At 40.0% G+C, this 26,596-nt stretch overlaps 1 protein-coding gene and 1 long non-coding RNA gene across 2 annotated transcripts; one reads left to right on the top strand and one right to left on the bottom strand.

Moving 5' to 3' along the window:
- Nucleotides 1-956: 956 nt before the first annotated feature.
- Nucleotides 957-25,880, bottom strand: LOC148100748 (uncharacterized). The gene is made up of 2 exons (XR_015719795.1): nucleotides 25,822-25,880; nucleotides 957-1,423 (listed from the first exon to the last, which is right to left on the bottom strand). It is a non-coding gene; the product is annotated as an uncharacterized LOC148100748 (long non-coding RNA).
- On the top strand, nucleotides 2,185-18,581 carry LOC148100749 (uncharacterized). Its single transcript, XM_087847899.1, has 4 exons — nucleotides 2,185-4,691; nucleotides 7,402-7,557; nucleotides 8,381-8,556; nucleotides 15,647-18,581. The coding sequence occupies exons 1-4, from the start codon at nucleotides 2,259-2,261 to the stop codon at nucleotides 18,195-18,197; spliced, it is 5,316 nt and encodes a 1,771-aa protein (XP_087704025.1). The 5' UTR covers nucleotides 2,185-2,258; the 3' UTR covers nucleotides 18,198-18,581.
- Nucleotides 25,881-26,596: the final 716 nt, after the last annotated feature.

Genomic DNA, 26,596 nt, shown 5'->3' with positions numbered 1-26,596 from the left:
CCTGATATGGGACACAGCTTCTGGCTCCAAATTTGCAAGATGGCAGCCTCCACAAGCGGGGTATTTTGGCTTCATTTTTGCACAATGGTAGGAGGCGGGGTCGCGTCGTCCATCTTTTCTACAGTCAATGGTTAAAACCATATCGTTTTATCCCTCCGCACTGAGAAGCAACATTTCCAGCGTACTCAATGAACTGAGTTGATCAGCTTCTTGAATTAAAAGAACTGCTAACTTACTTAAACTGAGTTCTAATAACAATTTGATTAGAAAACACAAACAAACCTAAAAATAAATTAAAAAAAAAAGAATTCAGGCTACTTAATATTTTTAATAAAACACAATATTAGATTTCACAGTGTGCAGAGAAACATTTATCAGTACTTGTCGCTCAGCTGTTGGGAGTTACCAGGGTGATTGTGACGTCACAGAGCCAGATCATTCCAAGGCCGAGAAGACCGGAAGTGAATTTAGGTCTAGCATGCGAGGTTTTCTGTTGCCAAATAACCGTGACAGCTACAGCGATGGTGGACGGCATTTTAGACAGAAATAGAGAAAATCTTTATTTAAGATCAATTGTTTGACTTTTAGCAAAGAAAACTGTTGTTTCAGCTCTGTGTGGTGTATCTGGGAGAACATTACATTTGAATCAGCGGCTACTCTGAGGTACTGTCCTACACAGTGCTCCCAGTAGCTGCCCATTGCTTCTATGAGTGAATGGGTTAAATGCAGAGAGGAATTTACCCACGGGGAACAATAAAGTATACATTAAAATAAAGTCAGAGATTTGATCCGTGTGTGTTTCAGATGAAATGAAGACAAACTGATGCAGTAAATATTCTTTTATTGATGACAAAACTGTGCAGTATAATTTACTTAAGATGTTGCAGATATGAGAGCATTAAACAGGCTGATGTTTGGAGGCTCTAACAGCAGAGAGATGATACAGAAACATGACATCTTTATAAAATACTGGCACACTTTACGAAGGGACAACTTTGTGTTTAAATAAGCTGCACACTTTTCCCATTGAAACCAGCACAATCCCACTGTGATGAAAACAATATTTGAACTAAATATATTCTGGATAAATCAAAGCATTATCAAAGTTGTCTGTGGTTCCCTTAGTTTTCCTTGGTTCCCTGTCAGATCCTGCAGGACAAACAGCAGTGAGTGTTTCCTGTATGCAGCTGTTACAGTTTGTGTTGGAGATACTTCTGCAGATACAGAAGCAAATATAGAGAAAGTGTTTTCAATGTTTTTAGCAGTCCCTTGACTACAGAGAGCTGTCTGCTCTCCTCTGCATCTCTCAGCTGCTGCTGGCTCCTCTTCCTCCTCCTCTTCCTCACACACTGTCCTGGTGTCTCATCAGGGGTGGAGAGCCTCCGTCTCCTCTCACCTTCTCAGGCTCTTCTGACTCTGGACACTTGCAGAAGGAAATCAACCACAGCAGTCAGCAACAAAAGCAGCAGAAGTTCATCAAATATGTGTGAACTTGCAGGATGAAAACACAGTTTTCTCGTATCATCACAAAGATACACTTTATGTGTTTTAATCAGAGAGAAACAGGACAGGATCCTGCAGAGTGTTGGTCTTTATAACAAAGGTGACAGACTCAGGTTGTTTGATATAAGCCTGACAACAACCGCAGGAAACAGGAGGAGGACTTCTCCATCTACTGTCTGTCTCATTATTAGTGCTTTATACAGGATGAGAGCTCTTTAAGGACAAACTGCAGCACAGCATGCTTGAGTCTGCGTCCTCACCGAAGTTCGCGGGCCAAATATTTACTCAACCGTCTGCTCGGTGTTTCCTGAACCGTTTAAGTACGTTTGGCTTCACAGCGACAAACAGAAACCTGAACTAACTAACGGACAAAAGAGCGCGTTAAACGCGACCTCACTAACGTCACGTAACTTAGCCGAAGGGTCGCTAAACGTGACTTTTTAAGACTTTTTATTACGCTAACATTTGTTCCGCGGTATATTTGAAGTGAGATAAAAGCCCAGCGCTTACTTTGAAGACAGTATTTCTGCGCTTCACTTCGGCCGCCCGCCATTTTTCTTCAAACGTTGACTCGCAGTGAATCCTGGGATATGGTGAGCGCGCGGCTTCTATCCGTGTGCTCGAGCGTTCTGTGTGACGTCACTGGCAGATCAAAGGAATTAGCTTCTGCTTTGATCGTCACAGCCACGTCACAGGCAGGGAAAGCCTTAAATAGGGGCTCTCACACAGAAACATTACTGCTCATCTGTTTGCAAATGTTCAACAGTCGGCGTTCTCCCAAACAAGGAAATTATCCAGCGGTTCTCTCAAACCCAGAAAATCTAATGTGCGATACAACCATGTCAACACTCAGTGTAAATGACAATTCAGTCGTGGTCACACCAGACCAGATTGTGCCACCTATCAACAGGTGCTTCGAAAGGCTCTCTGGAGCTCAGTGGAGCGTGATAGAAGGTGGCACATGCGACTCAGGCGTCCGAGCGGTGCTCGCTGATATGATTTGTGAAATCATTCAGATCGCCTCGAGCACAATCCTCAAAAATGCCCTTCCTGTTATTCAGGGTGGCATGACGAAGGAGGATCCGGAGCCTTCAGGTGCGGGGAAAATAAGCCCGTCCCTCGGAGTCTCCATCTCAGCCGCCATCGCCGGCGCTCTTAACGTCCCGGAACAGCGACATGAGAGCGCTGACGAGCTGACACGGATGGTCGAGGAAGAGATCTCCGAAAAGGTCAGCTCAACGGTCAAACTCATTAGAGAAAGCCCCGATCTCCCGCAAGACCCCGCCGTTTATGTCAGCGGCAAATGTAGTAATATTAAAAAGCTGCACCGCATGGTTTGCCACGCTGCCTCGTGCCTTAAAAGGCATGTAGCGCGTAAGCTGCGCTGCCGGTGCGCGTCGAGCGGCTCTGATTCCGGTACAGAAAGTACGGATTCAAAGATGTCCGTGCAATCAGCAATCACAGAGATTTCTGTGATCCTGTCATCAAGCTCAGATGGAGAGATGACAGATAAAGATGTGGACGACTCTAACAGTCAACATCTAACAGAAAAGGACGAAATAAAACGAGCTGCAGGAAGCCAAAGTTTCCGAGCTCCAACCCCAGTAGAAGCGTTTGCAGCTGACATCGTAAATGAGATAATTGGCAACATGGATGTAAGCAGTGAAGAGCACTGTGAGAGGTGTCACTTACCCAAACCTGCCTTTAATGCAGGATTAATTATCAACAAGATGAGAGACTTCTTCTCCAGATGTTTGCCATCCACCTCTCACTCCTGGCTCAAAGCACGCAAACAGCGCTTTTCCATGTTTGCGAGAAAACAATTTGCAAAAATGACAAAAGAGCTGAGAAAAGTAATAACGGCAAACAGAAATTTTTTTGTTTGTCTAAAAAACATTTTCAAGTACCCCAAAGGTGGCACAGTGCCCTCTGATAAAAGCATGGTTTCCAGCCGAAACACACTGCTCCGGTACATACGTTCCTCTCCCGTCGACTTTGACGCGATTAAATCAGACATTAATCAGTTTTGTAAGAAATTAACTAGTGGGGGAACCAGAGATTTTACTGTGGAGTTAACGGCAAAAATGTTTGATCTACTTATGACGGATCGACTGTATCAAGTCCCTGAACCTGTAAGGGGTAGATCCCTGTCTGACACTGTCATCTCCAGGACTCCACAACCAGCACATGGATCACAGCGTCCCTTTTCTGCCGAAGTCCTCTATGTGCTCGTAGAAGACGAAGTAGAAAAGTTTGTCCAAAAGCTTTTACTCTGGGTGGAGAACGAAGACCAAGATCAACTGATTGAGGACAAGGTTTCTGTGGTTGTGGAAGACATCCAGAACATTATTAAAAGAACAAGGACGCCAACAAAGGAAACAAGCACAGATTCAGATGGCAGTGGAAGAGAATCTGTTCCATTACCTGTAACAACAAAATCTGGGAGCATTACCCCTGAAAAATGCTGTCTGGCACCTAATAGGACACCTGATCAGTCACCTGATCAGGTGTCTGATCAGACAGCAAAATCTGGGAGCATTACCCCAGAAAAATGCTCTCTGGTACCTGATCAGACAGCAAAATCTGGGAGCATTACCCCAGAAAAATGCTCTCAGGAACTTGATCAGTCACGTCAGACACCAAAGTCTGGGAGCATTTCTCCCCAAAAACGCTCTGCCAGTGTTTCAGGCTCACTCAAGGATTCCTCTGACATGTCAGAGATGAGGTCTGTATCAGTGTCATCTTCTGATGCTGAGAAAATTTCCAGTGACCTCGCCCTTATCCTCATGATGAGAGTCATCAGAAAATCAAAACCTGCAACTCAACACTTTTTTGCCAGGGCAGCATGTACTACAAAAGAAGTAGACGCGGTCCTCAAGCGTCTGAGAGATGTGATGCAGCCTGAACTCAGCAGCACAGAGTCTGCCACAAGTCTGATGAATGACAAGAAAAAGTTCATCAAGAAAATGGCCAAATGCCTCATCAAGGAGTTTGGCTCCCCAGACAATGTGTTAAAGGCCGCGATGGCAGATGATGCGTCTTTTGATGAGGCTCTGATAAAGCATCTAAAAATGCTCCTCGGAGTCATCCCCAGTCCTCCCAAAAAGTCCAAAATTTCCAGGTTTTTTTCAGCGTTGGGAAAAACTCTGCGAAAACCCTTTAGGTGGTTCACTAAAGCCAGAGATGATTGAAATGACCATCCTGGCTTTTCCCCGCCGCCCTGCTTCTTTTAACATCTTGAAGCAGAATTTTAGCACCAAATCCAAATTTTAACAACTGTAGTTCACGCCATCTCGTCTCCTTTTTGATTTCCATCCCCCCAACCGGTCGCAGCGGATGGCCGCCCCTTCTGAGCCCGGTTCCGTTGGAAGTTTCTTCCTCTTAAAGGGAGTTTTTCTTCCCCACAGTCGCCTCGTGCTTGCTCAGAGGGGGATCATTTGATTGTTGGGGTTCTCTGTAGTACTGTAGGGTTTTGACCTTACAGTACAAACAGGGAGGAGACTTTGTGATTTGGTGCTTGATTATGCTAAAAATCTAATTTGGCATAAAATAAAAATTTAAAATAATCAAAAATACATTCCAACTTTGTTTGTGTTTTTCTTCTGTTGTCAGATATGTATAAAGTGTTGCACGTGTGATTTTAGTCATTTAGCATCAACATGTAGCCAACATGTGTCTGTTTGTGATCACGCTGCATCTGTTTTTGTCTGATTTGTGTCTTAGTCTTAGCATATCGTTAAATATCACATTTTTCTTGTCAAGTGTTTGAAGGAAACACTTTGGAGCCACTTGAATGAATGTACATAAAGACATTTACATGAAGACAAACTGATTTCAAGGAAATAAAAATGTTAAAATTTGAAACGCCGAACTGTCAAAGGTAAGTACTGAATATGACGTCACTTATTTATGTGTGAATGTTTAATAACGAAGAACATTAAAACATTACTATTGGCCACATGTCGGCAAAGTTATGTGACATTAGTGATGTTCAGACTTTCAGCGTTAACTTGGTTTTATATATATATATATATATATATATATATATATACACTGTAAAAACAATAACTAGTAATTGTTGATTTGATTAAAGTTTTCAAATTAAACTGACTTAGAAACAAAACTTTCCACTTACAACCTAAAAAAGCTCGTCTGCCCAACAAAATCTTCCATTGTTGTCCTAACTAAGATTTTCTAGAGAGCATAACAAAGATTATCAACTTTTGAGTAGATTTTTGAGTCAAGTTGGGAACCTGTGGGAAACCCCGTAGATGACTGGCACACGTGGTCTGTGCCAAGTTTGAACTGGACCAAACGAGCCTGAGCAGACCTGAGCTGTGTGATATATAGTGGTTTGTCAATGTGTTCTGGACTGAAAACCTGCTAAGAAAATTTGAAGAAACGTGGCCAAATTTGGATGGAAATTACAATTTTTCGACCATTACGGATTTTACCTGGTCTGAAGTTGGACTGTATTTTTTGACCATTTTTCGGACAGGACAAGCTGCCGACTATTTGCCCTAGCAGGTAAGCTAACGAGATCTATTATTAGGATTTTCTACAAGCGCCTAGGCTGCATCCTCCTCAGGACCCAGGAAGGTGGAATGAGTAAAACACTGAAAAAAAGCCAAACAATAACATATTTAAGTTATCTAAGTGACTTATATATCATGTTTAAGCTAGCGAAGGACCGCGCGGGGAGGGAATGATATGCCAGCTAGCTATCGAAGCCGGTGGTAACAGACGTCTCCGAAAACGTAGAAGCATTTTTGCAAATATGTGTTGTCTTATTAAACTGAGCAGATATTTGAAATTTACACAGCTACATTCTCGCCTGAAAATATCTTAAAAGTTTACTTTGTGACCCGAAAAAGGTAATAAGAGTAATATTAAAACTAAGTGGCTGCCGCCATTGTTGGAAACTAGAATCGGCTGCGCTGCGCTATGAATTCTGGCATAGGGTGGGCCACGAAGGATACACCTGACCCATCCTTCAAAGCTGTGGAAAGTATTGTATTGTTTTGAGAGCCTTTTTGTTGGTGGATAATTGATTTTATGTACAATTCCACGGGTAGACACGATCTGTACGGTCCGATTTTGCACATGCGCAGTAAGGATCAGAGAGTCCGATCTGTAACTCGTTTTTTTCTACATTATATTGAAATGTTTCATTATTGCAAACATTTTCTCTCAGGCGGAGAGAGGTCGTGGAGTGTCAGCCTATGGTGTCCAGTGTGTGTGTCCAGGAGAGATGACCTGCGCTGTTTTACTCTGTGGAGGTAAGACTGTCCTAATTTATTTATAATTTAATTATTATTCAAATTGGGCATGATTTATACTAGATTGACTATATTGAAGTAGTACAGTATTTGCTGGGACAATGCATTGGCCAACTTTATTATATTGTGCTACTATTCCAGTCAAGACCCTTGCCAGTGTTACATTGAAATCCTTAAACTTCTCTTTACACAGAAAATGTGTAAAGAAATTTCTTTCAAGAAAAGAGTCCCCATGCTAAATCGAAATTGTGAAACAGAAAGGCAATCTCATAATTTTGACTTAGCATGTTTTTTTTGTTTGTTTTCTTTTAGTGCTAGAAATAGGACTTCTATAGACTGAGATGGTTAGGGAAAGAATACCAAGGCAGGTCACAGAATCTGATTGGTCACAGATTTTGGTGCAACTTAGAACATAATATGTATTTGCATATTGATACTGGGTTTTGTGGAGGGTATTTCTATTCCTGTGCAAAATACGTATTCATGAGAGACTTTTGAAGTAGGTTTTGCTGTTGATAACACAGTCAGGCATATAACATGGTGCAGACTGTCCAAGACCGCTACCCAGGAATTTTCTGTGCTGAATAAATGACAATATTTTGGTGAATGTCTTGTTTAGATATCTGAGAAATTTCATCGGATCACAAGCAAAGACCTCCTGGGGACCTTCAATGCATCCCTTGACAAATTTGTGCCTGGCCTGCTGAAACTGTACCAGTCTAAGAAGAGAGCTCTTTGTGAGGAGATGGAAGACCTGGATAAACTTGATGAACAGGTGAGTGAAGTGCTTCTTTATCTGACATTTTTAGAAGAGAGTATACTTTTCTCTTAACAGAAACTGAAAAAGATGTTGGCTTCAAACAAAACACATCAGTGGACATGTCAATAAAAATTAATGTCATCAGTCATTGCTTTGTTCTTATTTGGCAGTATTTCTATTTAATTTGTAAATAGAAAGTAAAATTGTTAACATGATGTTGTTGTTGGGTTTTTTTTGTAAGTTTTGCGTGTTGCTGGGTCTGACCTGTGCTTTATTTTCATTACTATGAGAGTTCTGATTTTGCATTGTGTATAGTACACCATGTTACTACACTAATTGAAATTCTTGTTTTCCACTGAATACTTTTTAGGCATCTGACATTGTGTCCCACCGGCACTGAGAGGCCTGCCCATTTTCCTCAGAGAGGATGCAACAGAGGTTTTCCTGAAGTGCTTAGTAAGTACAAAAAAGTAATGCAAGTAAAACTAATTGCTATGAGATGTTTTTAAAGGATGAGTTAATCCAAAATGGAAATGTACACTTCCTCAGTGCAGTCCAGATAATTTTATAGTGGGGATTGCAGTTGTCATAACTCTCACTCCTTTTTTTTCTGCTGAGCAGCAGCTGGGCATTGTTAGTGGGTGTTCCATAGCAGAAAATATTTTTGTACAAAACTCACAAGGTGGCATTAATTAAAGGAAAATAAGCTTTTTGTTCTTAAAACCTCTATGAGTCAAATGACCAGCATGGTATAGAGGTTAAAGTTAAAATCTTTAGAAATTTGTTTTGTCTTTAGTTTTTCTTAGCTTTCAATAATTCATATTTTACTTTTCTTCAGGGCACTGACATTTTGGAACCAGTGTTGAACGGTGCATCAGTTGCCATCCTCACCATCCTACAAGATGACGATGCCGATACGTCTGTGCGAGAACATGCAGTTGTGTTGGAAGGGGACATCGTGCTACATAACATTCCAGATCTCTCTGCTGCCTTGGCACACCTTTTTGGCCTTCTGTATGCCCTCAACATTGATTATCCAAAGCAGATGAGTTACACCTTTAAAGCAATTGAGGCCATCTTATTTTGACCTGGTCGGACAATATGAAGGTGACGTGGATAAATCATTATTCGAAATGTAAGTTTTAGTCAGATGAATCTGTATTGTTGAGAATATATGGTGAAAATTTGTCTTGTAGTATTTTAAAAGATTTGTTAAAGTGTTTTCTACTTCACATGAAGCATAGAACTGGTGTTTTACCTGATTCCTCTTCATTGATGGTAACATTTCTAATAACTTTTAACTTCCATAGTTCATCATAGTAAGCCCATGTAAAATGTGAATGTCTGGGTACATAGGCAATCGTTTGTGGAATTACCCTATTTAAGGTGCAATAGTTATGTTCAGCTTTTACAAGACGGTCAGGGTATGTGCGTGAATTATTAAGTTGCTGGACACTTTTCTTTTTTGGTTCTGGACTCTGGAATTTTAACATCTCTGCTGGGGTGCTCAAAGCACACAAAAGAAACTGGCAACACGTTTTTGTTTGTTTATTTCTTTTTCTTTCTTTCTTTTTTTTTAACAGAAATTCACCCTACTGCCCATGACATTCTGAAATGTACTGAAAGCACTGTTGAACAAAATAAATAAGCTTTTAGATAACATTGAATTGTGCTTTGTTTTATTCTATATCTATTTATTGAGTGTTCTTTCAAGTATAATCACAGCATACATTTTTCTTTGTTTATATAGGTACATTTTCAACTCACTGGAGTAAGAATTGTATGATTACTCAACAAGAATATCCTTGTTTGGTGAAGGCAGAAAAACATGGCATTGAAACCAGAATTTCTTCGTTAGACTTCCAGGATTATCCTAATTAGGTGAACAAGAAGAACCAAGTTGGCAGAACTTGTAAATCTTAGTTAAGTCAACAACAGTTGCAAAAGTTGAGAAAACTCAAATCTCTTGCATCATGTTGCCTTGAAATTTTAAGTTTTCTCAACTTTTTCTTTTTTACAGTGTATATATATCATAATAATCTGACAATACTGTATTGGCCATATTATATTTACATTACCACAGTGAGATGATTTTAGTCTCATGAACAACATTAGCTAATTGTTATTTACTAACTAATCTTGAAATGACTGTTCAGTACAGAAATGAAGCCCAACAATCATGTTTTACAGTCCTGTGGTCTCAGCCTCAGATACTCAACTAATCACAGTGATGTGATGACAAAAATGAATGACCAACAAAACATTTTTCTCCTTCATTTCTGTCACACAAAGCTGTATGTAACGTTTCTCGCGGTTAGTATCATGGTTGCTAGGCAACCTGAACAGCGCGACGAAGGCTAGACCGTCCCATTTCACAAGCCTCTCACTTCCGCACTTCTCGTACTTATACGCACCGTACACGTAGTGCGCGTACTTCAAGCGTACAGACCCTGAATTGGGACACAGCCGCAGTGAATCCTGGGATATGTGGCTTCTATTTTTTTTTTCTTTTAACTTTATTGAAATTATAAAGCGAACAGTCAGTCATTCCAGTTCAGTTTGTACAGTACACATACAAGGCAAATAAGAGTAACAATATACAGTACAATGAAATAAGAAGGATAAATAACTAAAGGAAAGAATAAAAAAAGGGGGGGGGAATGTGACAGACTTCATAACAACTTTGTACTTGAAAGTTGTGACAGCTCATTCATTAAACATTTCTGAATGAATTTCAATCAATGACAAACCTTTTTTATTGGAAGTTAATTTAAGAGAGTTTAAGTAATATTCAATTTCAATCAAAAACAAATTAAATGATGGGGTTGAGTTTTGAAATTTACATTTATGTATATGGAATTTCCCTAATAAGATATAAAGATTGACAATGGCACATATTTTTTTTTCTTTAGTTTCAAAATAAGTGATAATGTTCTTCCCTTCAATTTTGATTTCGTATGTTGTCTTGCACAGTATATAATTTTCAAGCTCTCTCCAAAATGTAGCACTATATGAACAGCCATAAAACAAATGAGTAACACTTTCAAGTTTAGTTTTACAAAAGGTACATTTTCTATCAATGTCACAGAATCTTGAAATGTACGTGTTGGATGGATATATGTTATGTAATATTTTCAAATGTAATTCTCTAACTTTGTTTGTAATACAAAATCGAAAAGGAACAAGCCGCCACGCTTTATCCCAGTTGATATCATCAAAAATAGAGTTCCAAAAAAACTTCCCTCTTGGAGTTATTTTCTTCGCATTATACAAACATTCTCTAATATGTTTATTGGTGCATTTCTTGCTTAAGAAATCAATACCATTTATATAAAGAGTGTTAACGGATGCATGTGGTGTGTTCTGTTTTTTGTAGCTTTTCATCAACTCAGTCAGTCCGCTGGGAACGGACTTCATTACAGAGCTAAAATCTTTAAATTTGATAGGGAATGTTTTTTCTGTAATAAAGTCATAGTAACTAAGTAGCTGGCCTTCAGAGTCAAATAAGTCTTTTAAATAGATTATATTTTTATCAATCCAATTCTGCAAATACAGTGACTTGTTCCTCTTAGTAATACATTCGTTATTCCAGATAATAGATCTATGTGGAGAAAAGTTATGTGAATAACATAATTTCCAAGCCAACAATGCCTGTTGATAAAATGCAGACAATTTAACTGGTAACTTTGATATACTGTAATTACAAGACAATAGGAACTGTAAACCTCCAACATTTCTAAAAATGTTATGTGGAATGAAATGCCATAATGATCCAGGAGATTTTAAGCATTCTTTTAGCCATTTCACCTTAAATGTATAGTTCAGGTCCATGAAGTCCAGAAGGCCAAAACCACCTTTATCTTTAGGTCCACAAAGCAATGATTTTTTTAGATGATGGTGCTTATTCTTCCATACAAAGTTAACAAATAAGTTATTAACATTTTTACATGTGGAATCATACACATTAAGAGAAAGGGCTGGATACACAAATCTGGAAACACCTTCAGCTTTAGTCAAAAGGATTCTACCAAAAATTGATAGGTCTCTTTGGAGCCATAAGTTCAGTATAGTTTTAGTTTTTTCCATCCTGGGAGAAAAGTTGAGTTGTTGACGCTCTGTGTCATTCTTACGGACATGAATACCAAGGTATCTAACACAGTTTTTGACAGGAATATGGTACAAGGATTTGACATTTGATTGGTACAAACATAAAATTTCACATTTAGATTTATTTAGTTTTAATCCAGAGGCAATTGAGAAATCATTTATTAATGAAATAGCATTTTCAATCTGATCTTTGTTTTTTAAGAATAAAACGGTGTCATCTGCTAGTTGAGTCACTCTGATTTCTTTACCAAAAATAGATAAACCTTTAATGACTGGGCTATTCAAAATGTGTAATGAAAGTAGTTCAGCCACAATCAGAAATAAAAAGGGTGAAACTGGGCAACCCTGGTGAACAGATCTCATGACTGGAAATCTTTTAGTAGTATTTGGATATAGTATAACACAACTGTCAATATTTTTATAAAACATTTCGATAGTTGACACAAAGTTTGGACCAAAACCAAAGGTTTTGAGTGCTTTAAATAAGAAATAATGTTCTACCGTATCGAAAGCTTTATAAAAATCAAGAAACACAATAAGGGAATCATCATCTATATTGTCAGAGTAGTCTAATAGGTCAAAAATAAGCCTTATGTTTGAACTGATATGGCGATTGGTCATAAATCCGGTTTGCGTTTCAGCTATGATCTCATCAAGATTTTTCTTTAATCTTTTGGCATAGACCAATGAGATAATCTTATAATCTATGTTCAAAAGCGTGATAGGTCTCCAATTTTCTATAACAAGAAGATCTTTATCAAGTTTAGGAATTAAAGTTATAATATCCTGTTTCATGCTTGTGGACATTTCTTTTCCATCAAGGCATTCCTTAAACAATTCTAATAAAGGATCAACAATGATATCCCAGAACTGTAAATAAAATTCCACTGACAAACCATCATTACCTGGAGATTTGCCCTTTTTCATTGTTTGAATTGCCTCTGAAATTTCTGATTTTGTTATGGGACGTTCACAATTAGTTTTGAAGTTTTCTGAGATAGTTGGTGCAAAATTTTTAACTGACTCAATAAATCTATCACAATCATTGATATTACAATTTGATTTGTATATATCTTTGTAGAATGAACCAACATGTTGTGAGATATCTAAATAATTAGTGGTTATGTTATTATCAATCTTAAGAGTAGATATATTGTTTCTTCTTTGGTTTTGTTTCTCAAGAGCAAAAAAGTAACTAGAATTTCTTTCACCTAGTTCTTGCCATTTTGCTTTGGACCTTATAAAAGCCCCTTTAGCCATGTTAATATATGCATTATCTATTTCTTCCTTTAGTCTTTTCAATTTAATTTCTTCATCATCTGATAGGGCATCTTTCTTCATTAATATGTTTAATTCATTCATAATACTGATTTCTTTAGTGTCATTTCTTTTTTTAATTTCTTTGCCTCGCCTTATTGCTGCTTCCCTTACCTTGAATTTGAAAAATTCCCATTTTAGTGTGTGATTCATATTGGTATCCCCGAATATCTGTTCTGCCGTTTTTTCCACTATACTACAAAATGTATCATCATTCAATAAATTATTATTTAGCTTCCAAAAACCACGTAGTTTACTTTGACTTTGTTTATTGCCAACTAAGTGAATTGTGATCAATTTGTGATCAGTCAATGGAGCAAAATCATGAGAAGATTCTGAAACAAAATGTAAACATGAAGAAGATATTAACCACAAATCAATTCTGGATTGTAGAGATCTATTCGCATTGCTCCAGGTAAACTCTTTTGTATCAGAGTTGAAGAATCTCCATACATCTATAACTGCAAGTTGTTCACAGAAAAATGCAGTGCTTTTAAATTTTGAGTGTTGAGATGTTCTTATTGGTACTCTATCTATAAGATCGTCTGGAGCATCATTATAATCTCCTCCATGAATCATGTGGGCTCCCTTATATTTTGATTTTAAAAAATCAAGTTTCTCAGATAATTGTATGCACATAGATTTGGCCTGAGTTGTGTTGTTATGACTGTATAAATTACAGACTATAAAGAAGGTGTTGTCCAATTTGAAAATCAGAATAATCCATCTGCCTTCATCTGAAGACAATGATTCAATAATATTACCTTTAAAGTTGTTAAGGAGAATGGCTACGCCTGCCGAATGTTGAGAGGCGTGGCAAAAATAACACGGATCACCCCACTGTGCTTTCCAGAATTTTACATCATTATCACTCGAATGAGTTTCTTGTAGAAAAATCAAATCAGCATTTTTCCGTCTGCAGGAAATGAAAACTGACTTTCTTTTGGTACTGTCACGAATACCTCGAACATTAAGGGATAGTATTTTCATGGAACTGAAATGTAAGTCTGTCATAAGAGAAGAAGGGAATGAATAAAGTGAACTGGATGTCTGTTAAATTAACTAGAAACTTATAAGGTGCTAAGGTATAAACACCTAAAGAAGATACTCTCAAACGGGAACACTAAATGTTGAGTACCTAAGTAAAAGTCTTCAGACTCTGTTTGTTTTCCTTTTCCTCATTGAAGTGACCCAAATGCTTAAGCAAATTAACATTTATACACCAATAAAGGTAGGATGTTTAACTACTCACACTGTAAAACATAAGCAAGTCCAAACATAACCATAATAATGTTTGCCAAATATTGGTACAACTAACTTGGAGGTATAAAAGTTTTATAGAAAATTTAAAGAGGATATTATTGGTTGTAAACATATTACCTAATGAACCTGAGGTATTTCAAGCAAAAACAAAACAAAAAACAATATACAAGTGACTCAAAATTATTAAATATTGAACAGTAACATTGGGAGCCTGAGGTAGTTGAAATACCTGTTAATGTTAGGTAACTTACAGAGTGAACTTAAAGTATTTCAGTCATCTTGCTGATCTTTTAATAACCTCTTATTTATGCAGTGTGTCTTACACCATCAATGATGGCCACAGGACCAATCCATTTGGTCTTCTTTCCCTCGTCACGGGCTTGTTTGACAGTTGGCCACAGTTTATTTCTGCACGGTCTCTCCATGTAGGTGAGATCCTCAGCCAACCTGAGATTCTTCTTCTTCATTACATCAGAGTTGAGGGAAACTCTCCACACTTTGTGTCGGAAGGTGCGCATGGTGAACTGTATGATGATGGGGCGTGAGCGGTTTTCATCTCTTGTTCGACCAACTCTGTGAACAGTATCTATCATGAACTCGAATGTGTTTTTTTCCTCTGGGATGATCAGGGCGATTATATCCATCACCTCTTTTCTTATGTCTTCGTTACTATGCTCTGGGAGATTCAGCAAACGCAGGTTCCACCGCCGACTACATCTCTCCGTCTCCTCTTGTTTCTCTTGAAGTGCAGCAATGCGATCTTTCAGCTTCTTCACAGCAACCTCTGTCTCTTTGCTCTGTATTTCAAGACCTTTCACGTGATCCCGCACGGCAATAATCTCCGCCGTGTTTTTGTTCACCATTTGTTCGAATTTGGAGAATCTGTCATTCAGCCCATTAATAGCTTTCAAGATGTCGGCATTGGATACAGCTTCCTCTCTCACCTCGTGCACTTCGATGCGGCTCTTCTTTGGGTTGGGGCTGTTAAGAGGGGTCTGAGGGAGAGGTTTGCATAAGCTTGCAAAGGTTTTGTCTGGCTCCAAGTCCATTATCAGTCCTTCCTTTCTTCTTGTCTCTTTTTTGGCCATTTTGCAAGCTTATCCTGCGGCTATTAGCTAAATGTTTCTATACAAGCTAACACTTCACCGTGTCAGAATTCGGCAGGGAAAAAAAAAACTCAGTTCGGCCTGGTTTTATGTTGTAAAGATGTCCTGTACGTGTGCAAAACACAAGTGCAATGAGTCACTTCTAATAAAGGAATTATCTGAGTCCGTTTAGATCATTTAAAACGTTAGGTACTCATCAGAAATTCACGAGCTTACAGAGAAGCGTCCACACAGGTCGCCATCTTGGCTCCTCCCCCGAGCGCGCGGCTTCTATCCGTGTGCTCGTGCGTTCTGTGTGACGTCACTGGCAGATCAAAGGAATTAGCTTCTGCTTCGATCGTCACAGCCACGTCACAGGCAGGGAAAGCCTTAAATAGGGGCTCTCACACAGAAACATTACTGCTCATCTGTTTGCAAATGTTCAACAGTCGGCGTTCTCCCAAACAAGGAAATTATCCAGCGGTTCTCTCAAACCCAGAAAATCTAATGTGCGATACAACCATGTCAACACTCGGTGTAAATGACAATTCAGTCGTGGTCACACCAGACCAGATTGTGCCACCGATCAACAGGTGCTTCGAAAGGCTCTCTGGAGCTCAGTGGAGCGTGATAGAAGGTGGCACATGCGACTCAGGCGTCCGAGCGGTGCTCGCTGATATGATTTGTGAAATCATTCAGATCGCCTCTAGCACAATCCTCAAAAATGCCCTTCCTGTTATTCAGGGTGGCATGACGAAGGAGGATCCGGAGCCTTCAGGTGCGGGGAAAATAAGCCCGTCCCTCGGAGTCTCCATCTCAGCCGCCATCGCCGGCGCTCTTAACGTCCCGGAACAGCGACATGAGAGCGCTGACGAGCTGACACGGATGGTCGAGGAAGAGATCTCCGAAAAGGTCAGCTCAACGGTCAAACTCATTAGAGAAAGCCCCGATCTCCCGCAAGACCCCGCCGTTTATGTCAGCGGCAAATGTAGTAATATTAAAAAGCTGCACCGCATGGTTTGCCACGCTGCCTCGTGCCTTAAAAGGCATGTAGCGCGTAAGCTGCGCTGCCGGTGCGCGTCGAGCGGCTCTGATTCCGGTACAGAAAGTACGGATTCAAAGATGTCCGTGCAATCAGCAATCACAGAGATTTCTGTGATTCTGTCATCAAGCTCAGATGGAGAGATGACAGATAAAGATGTGGACGACTCTAACAGTCAACATCTAACAGAAAAGGACGAAATAAAACGAGCTGCAGGAAGCCAAAGTTTCCGAGCTCCAACCCCGGTAGAAGCGTTTGCAGCTGACATCGTAAATGAGATAACTGGCAACATGGATGTAAGCAGTGAAGAGCACTGTGAGAGGTGTCACTTACCCAAACCTGCCTTTAATGCAGGATTAATTATCAACAAGATGAGAGACTTCTTCTTCAGACTGTTGCCTTTCACCCCTCGCCCCGAGCTCGAACGCAAACAGCGCTTTTTCATGTTTGCGAGAAAACAATTTGAAAAAATGACAAAAGAGCTGAGAAAAGTAATAACGGCAAAAAGAAATTTTTTTGTTTGTCTAAAAAACATTTTCAAGTTCCCCAAAGGTGGCACAGTGCCCTCTGATAAAAGCATGGTTTCCAGCCGAAACACACTGCTCCGGTACATACGTTCCTCTCCCGTCGACTTTGACGCGATTAAATCAGACATTAATCGGTTATATGAGAAATTAACTAGTGGGGGAACCAGAGATTTTACTGTGGAGTTAACGGCAAAAATGTTTGATCTACTTATGACGGATCGACTGTATCAAGTCCCCGAACCTGTAATGGGTAGATCCCTGTCTGACACTGTCATCTCCAGGACTCCACAACCAGCACATGGATCACAGCGTCCCTTTTCTGCCGAAGTCCTCTATGTGCTCGTAGAAGACGAAGTAGAAAAGTTTGTGCAAAAGCTTTTACTCTGGGTGGAGAACGACAACCAAGATCAACTGATTGAGGACAATATTTCTGAGGCTGTGGAAGACATCCAGAAAATTATTAAAAGAACAAGGACGCCAACAAAGGAAACAAACACAGATTCAGATGGCAGTGGAAGAGAATCTGTGCCATTACCTGTAACAACAAAATCTGGGAGCATTACCCCAGAAAAATGCTGTCAGGCACCTGATCAGACACCTGATCAGACACCTAATCAGGTGTCTGATCAGGTGTCTGATCAGACACCAAAATCTGGGAGCATTACCCCAGAAAAATGCTCTCAGGCACCTGATCAGACACCAAAATCTGGGAGCATTACCCCAGAAAAATGCTCTCAGGCACCTGATCAGTCACGTCAGACACCAAAATCTGGGAGCATTTCTCCCCAAAAACGCTCTGCCAGTGTTTCAGGCTCACTCAAGGATTCCTCTGACATGTCAGAGATGAGGTCTGTATCAGTGTCATCTTCTGATGCTGAGAAAATTTCCAGTGACCTCGCCCTTATCCTCATGATGAGAGTCATCAGAAAATCAAAACCTGCAACTCAACACTTTTTTGCCAGGGCAGCATGTACTACAAAAGAAGTAGACGCGGTCCTCAAGCGTCTGAGAGATGTGATGCAGCCTGAACTCAGCAGCACAGAGTCTGCCACAAGTCTGATGAATGACAAGAAAAAGTTCATCAAGAAAATGGCCAAATGCCTCATCAAGGAGTTTGGCTCCCCAGACAATGTGTTAAAGGCTGCGATGGCAGATGATGCGTCTTTTGATGAGGCTCTGATAAAGCATCTAAAAATGCTCCTCGGAGTCATCCCCAGTCCTCCCAAAAAGTCCAAAATTTCCAGGTTTTTTTCAGCGTTGGGAAAAACTCTGGGAAAACCCTTTAGGTGGTTCACTAAAGCCAGAGATGATTGAAATGACCATCCTGGCTTTTCCCCGCCGCCCTGCTTCTTTTAACATCTTGAAGCAGAATTTTAGCACCAAATCCAAATTTTAACAACTGTAGTTCACGCCATCTCGTCTCCTTTTTGATTTCCATCCCCCCAACCGGTCGCAGCGGATGGCCGCCCCTTCTCAGCCCGGTTCCGTTGGAAGTTTCTTCCTCTTAAAGGGAGTTTTTCTTCCCCACAGTCGCCTCGTGCTTGCTCAGAGGGGGATCATTTGATTGTTGGGGTTCTCTGTAGTACTGTAGGGTTTTGACCTTACAGTACAAACAGGGAGGAGACTTTGTGATTTGGTGCTTGATTATGCTAAAAATCTAATTTGGCATAAAATAAAAATTTTAAATAATCAAAAATACATTCCAACTTTGTTTGTGTTTTTCTTCTGTTGTCAAATATGTAGAAAGTGTTGCACGTGTGATTTTAGTCATTTAGCATCAACATGTAGCCAACATGTGTCTGTTTGTGATCACGCTGCATCTGTTTTTGTCTGATTTGTGTCTTACTTTAGTCAATTTACATCTATTTTGTGGCCCAAATGTGTGGATCCTGTGTGACATGGCTCTGTTTTGTCTTAATGCTTCACTTTGGTTGTTGATGTTTGTGATCATTTTGATTCTAGATGTAGACCTGCCATCTGAAAATTAGCACCTCGCCCACTTGGAGCATTTGTTCTTTAGTCCAGGGGTTAACACATGTTTTCTTTCAAAAAGGGGAAATACCTCGGTTACTTTACTACTGACCAAAGAAATGATGACATATACAGACAACGATGTAAGCTCTGTGTGCAGGCAAATACTGTTTGACACAAATTCAGCTTTTGTTTAAGTGATTTTGTTGATTTATGTTTGTTGCATACGTTATATACTGCCCCCTTTTGGTCAGGAGACCTAGAGGGGGTAGTGCCAGTCAGATGTTTGTGGGTGTTTGGACTTTTAAGGCACTTTGAAGAAAGTTAATGTTCACTTTTAGAGAACGACTGGATGGCTCTAGTAACAGTAATTTTAGCGCTCACAGATCCGACAGTGAGCGGTTCCTGTTACTCATGCAGTCTGAGGAAGCAGCGGTTGAAGTGTTTGTGTATTTATTGATTTCTTTTAAGTCACTGTGTATTTGATGTATATTATGGTTTATAAGTCCTGTCAGCCCTGTGCTGAGAGGGCTGTGCTCATCCACCCGTCCTGTTCTAATGAAGCCAAATTTCAGGAACACCTTCTTTAGATCTGTTCAGTTTTATTTAGAGATGGACCGATCCGACATGACGTATGGGAATCGGTCCGATACTGACCTAAATTACTGGATCGGACATCGGAGAGAAATAAAAAAATGTAATCCGATCCATTAAATATAATGAAAGTACCTCACAAAACTTGCGACATGGCGTGACTCGGCTCATAACCGTAGCACGTCGGAGCAGTATGTGTCACGTGATAGAGCGGCTGTAGCGTGCGAGACCTGACGGCGGTCTGGTTGAGCATTTGGAGTTAGGGCGATTTTAGCCCATTTTTGGGGGTGCTGAAGCATTAATGATATATTTTTATGTGGTTCAGCTACAACTCTACTAAAACCTCAGCCAGTAACAGGTCGGCCAACTTTTGGACCGTCCAGTTGTCCGTATGACTGCCGCAGTACGTGCATCACATTTGTGCACTCTCAGTGTCAAAGACTGTGGAGTGAGGAGCTGTAAAGAGAAGCAGATGCTCTGTTTCTAAAAATGTTTGAAGCTTGTTTCAAAGATTCTGTACTGCAGCTTTAAATGTTCTCCAAAAGCACACAGACACTTATCAGTGTTTCTCAAACTTTTTACAGTGTGTACCACCTGATAAAATGTCGAGCTCTCCTAAGGACCACTATGAAAGCATGAAACTCATAAATCTGACAACACAAAATTAATGTCTGCAGTAAAGATTTTTTCATACATTGTATACATACTACCACAGGCAAAGTTGCCTCCATTTTTATAGTTTTAATTAATATTTTGTAATAATTTATTTGTAATAATTTATTCTGTTACCTTTTACTCACTATGAGCATCATTTATTATTCTCCTCCAGTAATTAAGTATATGTTTTTTTTTTTTATTCCAATCCATTCTTCTTTTGCAGCATTTAAATAACCTTTATCAAATCTGATGGTTTTGTTACAGACTTTTCAAAAAAGTGTTTTGCTTTTCTTTCACAAATGTGCGATTAAATTGTGTTCAAATGTACAAAACAGTGATGTCATGTTTTGTGACGAGGACCCAGGCACAGAGAGACTTGATGAATTTAAGAATCTCATGATTTAATAAAGAAATTTGCAGACTTGCACAGAGATGGTAAAATTATGATGAGTGATAATGGAGATGAAGACAACAGACGATGAGGACAGGGAGGAACAGGTTTAAATGCACCAAGGAGGCAGTCAGAGAGAACTCGGGACAACTGGAGACATTTAAGGATGCAGGGACTGACAGAGACAGGGAGGACGTCTCATCGTGATGAGTAAAGTTTATCTTGCCTGGCTGGGCAGCTCTCTGGATGCTCAGCACCCCCAAAGCTCTGATCCTAGAATCGCCCCTGATTTGGAGCCTCGCTACCAACCCGGCATTTCATCTCCGACAAAGTTATCGCAGAGAGTGTGTAAGTGTGTAAGTTCATCTCTGAATGTTTGTAAAGCATTCCCACGTTGAGCTTAACCGATATATGGAGCGACTGCCTCCCCCTCCCTCTCCTGTTGCTGCTTCAATCATGATCAATGATCAGCTGATCAATGATCAGCTGATCGTCTCTCTTCTTTGTTTTTGGCCCACTTTGCGCCTGAAAGAGGAAACCAGCGGCTGAACAACAGCAGCACGTTTAAGCTTGATAAGCTGTTGTTAGAATTTATTTAATATTACTTTCTACACCAGGATCTTTTTCTATGCAGCTGACGTAACTGTGCAGGGGCGGGTCTAGCATGGTTTAGCCAGGGGGGCCGGGTTAAACCATGCGGGGGCACAAAGACATACTTTTCTTTCTTATTCTCATTTAAAATGTCGAGCTTTTAATAAATAATTATCTGAATCTTACAAAGTTTTAATCTGATGTAAAATGTATAGAAGTCCATTACTGTATATATTAACTATTAAGTCTAATATATGTAGCCCTGTCTGCAATTATTCAGGCTTGCAGTATAAAGAAAAAAGTCTACTGTTATAAAAAATGGTTAAAATATAAATAGTTGATAAAAGGTTTAAAAATCACATGCTTTGGTACAAATGTAATTTCATTTACAGTTAAGAGTCCAATAAATAAAAGGGTTTCATGATTTAGAGTTCATTTCCTGTGCAGAATCAATATGTCGGGGTGTAACCTAAACTTATTTACCCATCTAATGTCAGTTATCTTAATGTTGTATTGTCATTGGTTGTTTGTGCTGACGAGCCAGTCAATGTCATTCTTCTCTGTTATGGGGGCGGGACGAGTGGTAAGGTTTGTGTGAATCTGTGGGAGCGGACACAGAAGCTAAGTCCGAAGAGAGATGTCATAAGGCAAACGTGGTGTGGGTTTTACATCTAAGAGTATCATTGAGGTCGACTACCCGTGGTCCTGATATAACTTATTTGTGATCTGCAAGAGGTAAATGAGTCTGTGTGCCTTGACATTTGTACTGTAACTATTCGTTATAGTGGTAAAATGGCGCGATGTGTGATGCTAACTAGCGGCTTGCTAATTAGCGCAGCTTACTGCGTTATGTGCTGTGATGCCATGCTGTATGTTTAGCTCTGTGATTTTCAGTCAAAGCATGCTAATGCTAAATCGTTATGTGATAGCATTTGGTATTGTAGCTCAAGTGTTTTAATATGTTTAGAAGCCGAGGGACGCTCTGAAAGGAGAGGGAGAGAGAGGTTTCTGCCCGGATGGACCCTGCTGTTTTCTCGCCCCTGACTGTCTTCACTACTGGTGAACTAACTGCCCGTTTCTGATTGCCCCACTAACAAACTCATTGGACTCGTGAGTACTAACTGGGACTAAAGTGCACGTATTTTGTTTATGGCTCAGTTTGAGTGAAGCGGCCATCAGTTTTAGGCCTCACCGCACCTGAACTTCGAATCAGGCCTGCAACAAGCACCGTGCGGCAGGTGTAGTGTGGACAGGTTAAAGTGTGTGTGTGTGGGCCCACTGTTACAGATTTGGTTTAAATTGAGAAAAGTGTGTAGTTGTTATTAAAGGTTGAAATTCATCCCTGTTAAAGGTGTGAGCTGTTGTAACTGAAATAACAGTTGGCACATAAGAGAGTTATTTTGTTTTGATAATCTTTTATTTATAATCCATGTAGTCACTTTTACAGTATTTTTGTTTGTTTATTTGAATTCAATTCGTTTTATAAGAGTAACTGTTTATTTTATTCATTTCTTTGCTGTCTAAATAAATACCCTGTGAGGGATTTAATTTGTGTAAAATACAGTTGTGGTGGTCCTTATTAATTCAATTAGAGGGTATCAAGTATCATGATTAGTAGCACTACGAACCCATGCCCAGTCTCATTGTACTATATACTCTAGCTTTACCATAGCTACGTGGGACCTGGGTTACATATATATTCTGTTAAGCTACTTTTTCCTTTGGGAAGGTACCATCTGTGCAGTCTGCAATTCTGTTGAAGAAAGATGTTGAATCTATTTGATCTATTTAATTTAATCTATTTGAATGCACCGCTGTGTGGACAGGTACTCTGGTCTTAATGTGGAGTTTTATAAAACTGTGAAACAGAAAATATTTGATCTGAATTGATTTTGAAAATGACGTCACACAGCTGTCTCGTCGCTTTCACAGATTTTTCTGTGAACAGATGAGCAGCAGAAGTTTTCAGCATTTTACATTCAGATGTTTCACAAACTGTTGGATTGTCTGTCTGGGATTTCATAGCCAGTCATGTGACTGCTGTCCCGCCAATCAGCTTCACTGTATGTGAGACGTCTTATTGTTTAGCATTAAACTTCATGTTGTCTCAGCCTTTATGATGTGTGTTACTGGCATCAGATTCAAAATAAGAGCATAAAAATGAAGCAACTGAAAGTTCTGACAGGGACAATAAAATATCAATAGACTTTATTGAATAGAGTTTACAATGAAGATGGATGCAGAGCCATGACTGCAGTTTACAGACTCAAACAGCAGCAGAGACATTTCTGAGACAGAAAAATGTATATTTAATATCATAATAGAGCATAAATGCCCGACTCACTGACATATACGGCATATCTACTGTTATATTGCTGGGAGCTCATTTGAAATATAAAGTATGAAGTCAAAAAGCTCAGACATCAGGCTGCTCTGAACACTCAGCTTCACCTTTTTCTCCTCTTGAACTTTCATATGTAGAGACAGGATATCATGAACATTTATATCTGAGACACAGAAGGTCCGCTCACCTGCTCACCTGCAAACTTTAGCTTCACCAATCAGAAGAAACAAAGAAGCATAAAACATCAGACACTCTGTGATCTGAGCTCAGGATAAAGAAGGATGATTTCCAACTGTCAGTCATGCAAAGCTACGCTGTTACAGTCCAGCAGTCAGAGTACAGAGATGGAAATAAGTTGAATTACACAGCAGATCATCTGAGGAACATCAGCCAATAACGTTCAGACTAAACCGACCCACAGTCTTCCTCCTCACAGTAACCGGCTGTCTCCTCCTCTCTGTGGAAAACCTTCCCATCAGGCTGCGTCCTCCACCTCAGCTTCACCTCCTCTCTGATGCCTTGCTCCACCAGCTTCTCCCTCACCTGAAACACAGTTTTCACACATTAACAGAAGCTCCTCATTTATCAGCCGTTGTTTCTGTAGTGAGCAGAAAACGTTGTTCGTGCTGTTTCTGGGGGAAATGAACTGAATGAACTGGCTGGGGATGAAACTGAAGAATTAGGCCTCATTGCCTGTCATTGGTTCACTTCGTCTCCTCACAGTAATCTGAAATTAAATCTTCAAGTTACCAGTTAAAAAAAGGTTAAATAATACAAATGGTTGGGATTGCATTAAACGAGCCCCGTATCTCTGCAGCTGTGTGCTGTCACGTGTCCCTGAACCTGCACAGACTCACTGCTCTCTATCATTTCACAGTAGTTATAGCGGTCTGTTCCTTGTATCGGGGCCCGTGTGACCTCTGACCTGCTGCAGGATGGATTCTTGCACTGTGGGGTCATTCAGGTCTGCAGATCCCGCCCTCAGCTGAACCTTCACTGACCTCGAGACTGAAGGTTTGACATCTGCAGAGAAAGAAAAGCCCGATGAGCCCAGGAGGACCAGACTGTGCAGAAACACAGAGGACAGACTCACTCCTAGACCTCTACAGGTCTACCTAAAAAATCAGTCAGACATCTACAGCTCATTCAGAGCTCTGCTGCTCGAGTCCTCACTAAGACCAAAAAAGTGGACCACATCAGTCCAGCTCTGAGGTCTTTACACTGGCTGCCTGTCCGACAGAGGAGAGACTTTAAAGTTCTGATGCTGGTCTATAAAGCTCTGAATGGTTTAGGACCAAAATACATCAGTGACCTCCTGACCCAGTATGAACCTTCCAGATCCCTCAGGTCATCTGGATTTATTTATTTTATTAGAATACCAGACAATGAATGTGTGAGATTATGAAATAAATCAAACATATGAATAACATACCGACACGATGAGACGTCTGTGCAGCTGTGACACTGTCAGAACTCTTCATCTGATATAAATGTCATCCTCGCTCCTCCTCCCACGTCCATCAGAGACTTTGTAAAAGTGGTTTTAGAAAGTAGCCCAGTGTTCATTAAAGTGCATTTGATTAAAGATGCTCAGAGTCGTTAACTGAAGATGACTTATTCAAAGTTATTACAGATGCAAACAGACTGACGTCTGGCAGAACGGGCTGTGAACTGGAGCTAGACGAGGTCACGGGCGTCGAACTATGAAACTAGGACTGAGGTTAAACGCAGTAAACGGGCCGTTCAGTTTCAGGCTTCAGTGTCTGTGAGAGGAAGAACATGCTCCTCCTCCTCCTGACTGGAGGTCAGCGTGTCTGCTGCATCATCAGCAAAGATGGACGCACTTGGAAATGTTTGTGTCTTTATTTGAATCCAAGGCCGAGCTTTGCTTGCTGTGCATGTGTTTGCATGGATACAGCGCTGATTCTCTGCCCGACCACTTCAGTGTTGGTCTTTATAACAAAGGTGACAGACTCAGGTTGTTTGATATAAGCCTGACAACAACCGCAGGAAACAGGAGGAGGACTTCTCCATCTACTGTCTGTCTCATTATTAGTGCTTTATACAGGATGAGAGCTCTTTAAGGACAAACTGCAGCACAGCATGCTTGAGTCTGCGTCCTCACCGCAGTTCGCGGGCCAGATATTTGCTCAACCGTCTGCTCGGTGTTTCCTGAACCGTTTAAGTACGTTTGGCTTCACAGCGACAAACAGACGGAGCTTCGGCAGAAACCTGAACTAACTAACGGACCAAAGAGCGCGTTAAACGCGACCTCACTAACGTCACGTAACTTAGCCGAAGGGTCGCTAAACGTGACTTTTTAAGACTTTTTATTACGCTAACATTTGTTCCGCGGTATATTTGAAGTGAGATAAAAGCCCAGCGCTTACTTTGAAGACGGTATTTCTGCGCTTCACTTCGGCCGCCCGCCATTTTTCTTCAACCATTGACTCGAGAGAGCTGCCCGGCCAGGCAAGATAAACCTGTCTCTGTCAGTCCCTGCATCCTTAAATGTTGTCCCGAGTTCTCTCTGACTGTCACTTTGGTGCATTTAAACCCCTGTTCCTCTCTGTCCTCGTCGTCTGTTGTCTTCGTCTCCGTCATCAGTCATCATAATTTTACCATCTCTGTGCAAGTCTGCAAATTTCTTTATTAAATCATATGATTCTTAAATTCATCAAGTCTCTCTGTGCCTGGGTCCTCGTCACAAAACATGACATCACTGTTTTGTACATTTTAACACAATTTAATCGCACATTTGTGAAAGAAAAGCAAAAAACTTTTTTGAAAAGTCTGTAATAAAACCATCAATCTGATAAAGGTTATTAAAATGCTGCAAAAGAAGAATGGATTGGAATAAAAAAAAAAATACATATCCTAACCTTAATTACTGGGAGAATAATGAATGATGCTCATAGTAAAAACTAAACTGAGTGCATTTTTTGGACAGAGATTAACTTGTATAATGTATACGATGTATAATATAATACAGATACATAAAAAACACTCCCAAAACAGAATTATTACAAAATATTAATTAAAACTATAAAAATGGAGGCAACTTTGCCTGTGGTAGAATGTATACAATGTATGAAAAAATCTTTATTGCAGATGCTAATTTTACTAATTTAATAATGCTAATTTTGTGTTGTCAGATTTATGAGT

Source organism: Neolamprologus brichardi, chromosome 11, assembly GCF_056152115.1.
Source record: "Neolamprologus brichardi isolate AB-2024 chromosome 11, ASM5615211v1, whole genome shotgun sequence".
Classification (NCBI taxonomy): domain Eukaryota; kingdom Metazoa; phylum Chordata; class Actinopteri; order Cichliformes; family Cichlidae; genus Neolamprologus; species Neolamprologus brichardi.
Note: the sequence above shows the minus strand (reverse complement) of the source record. Positions and strands in the feature narration are given on the sequence as shown.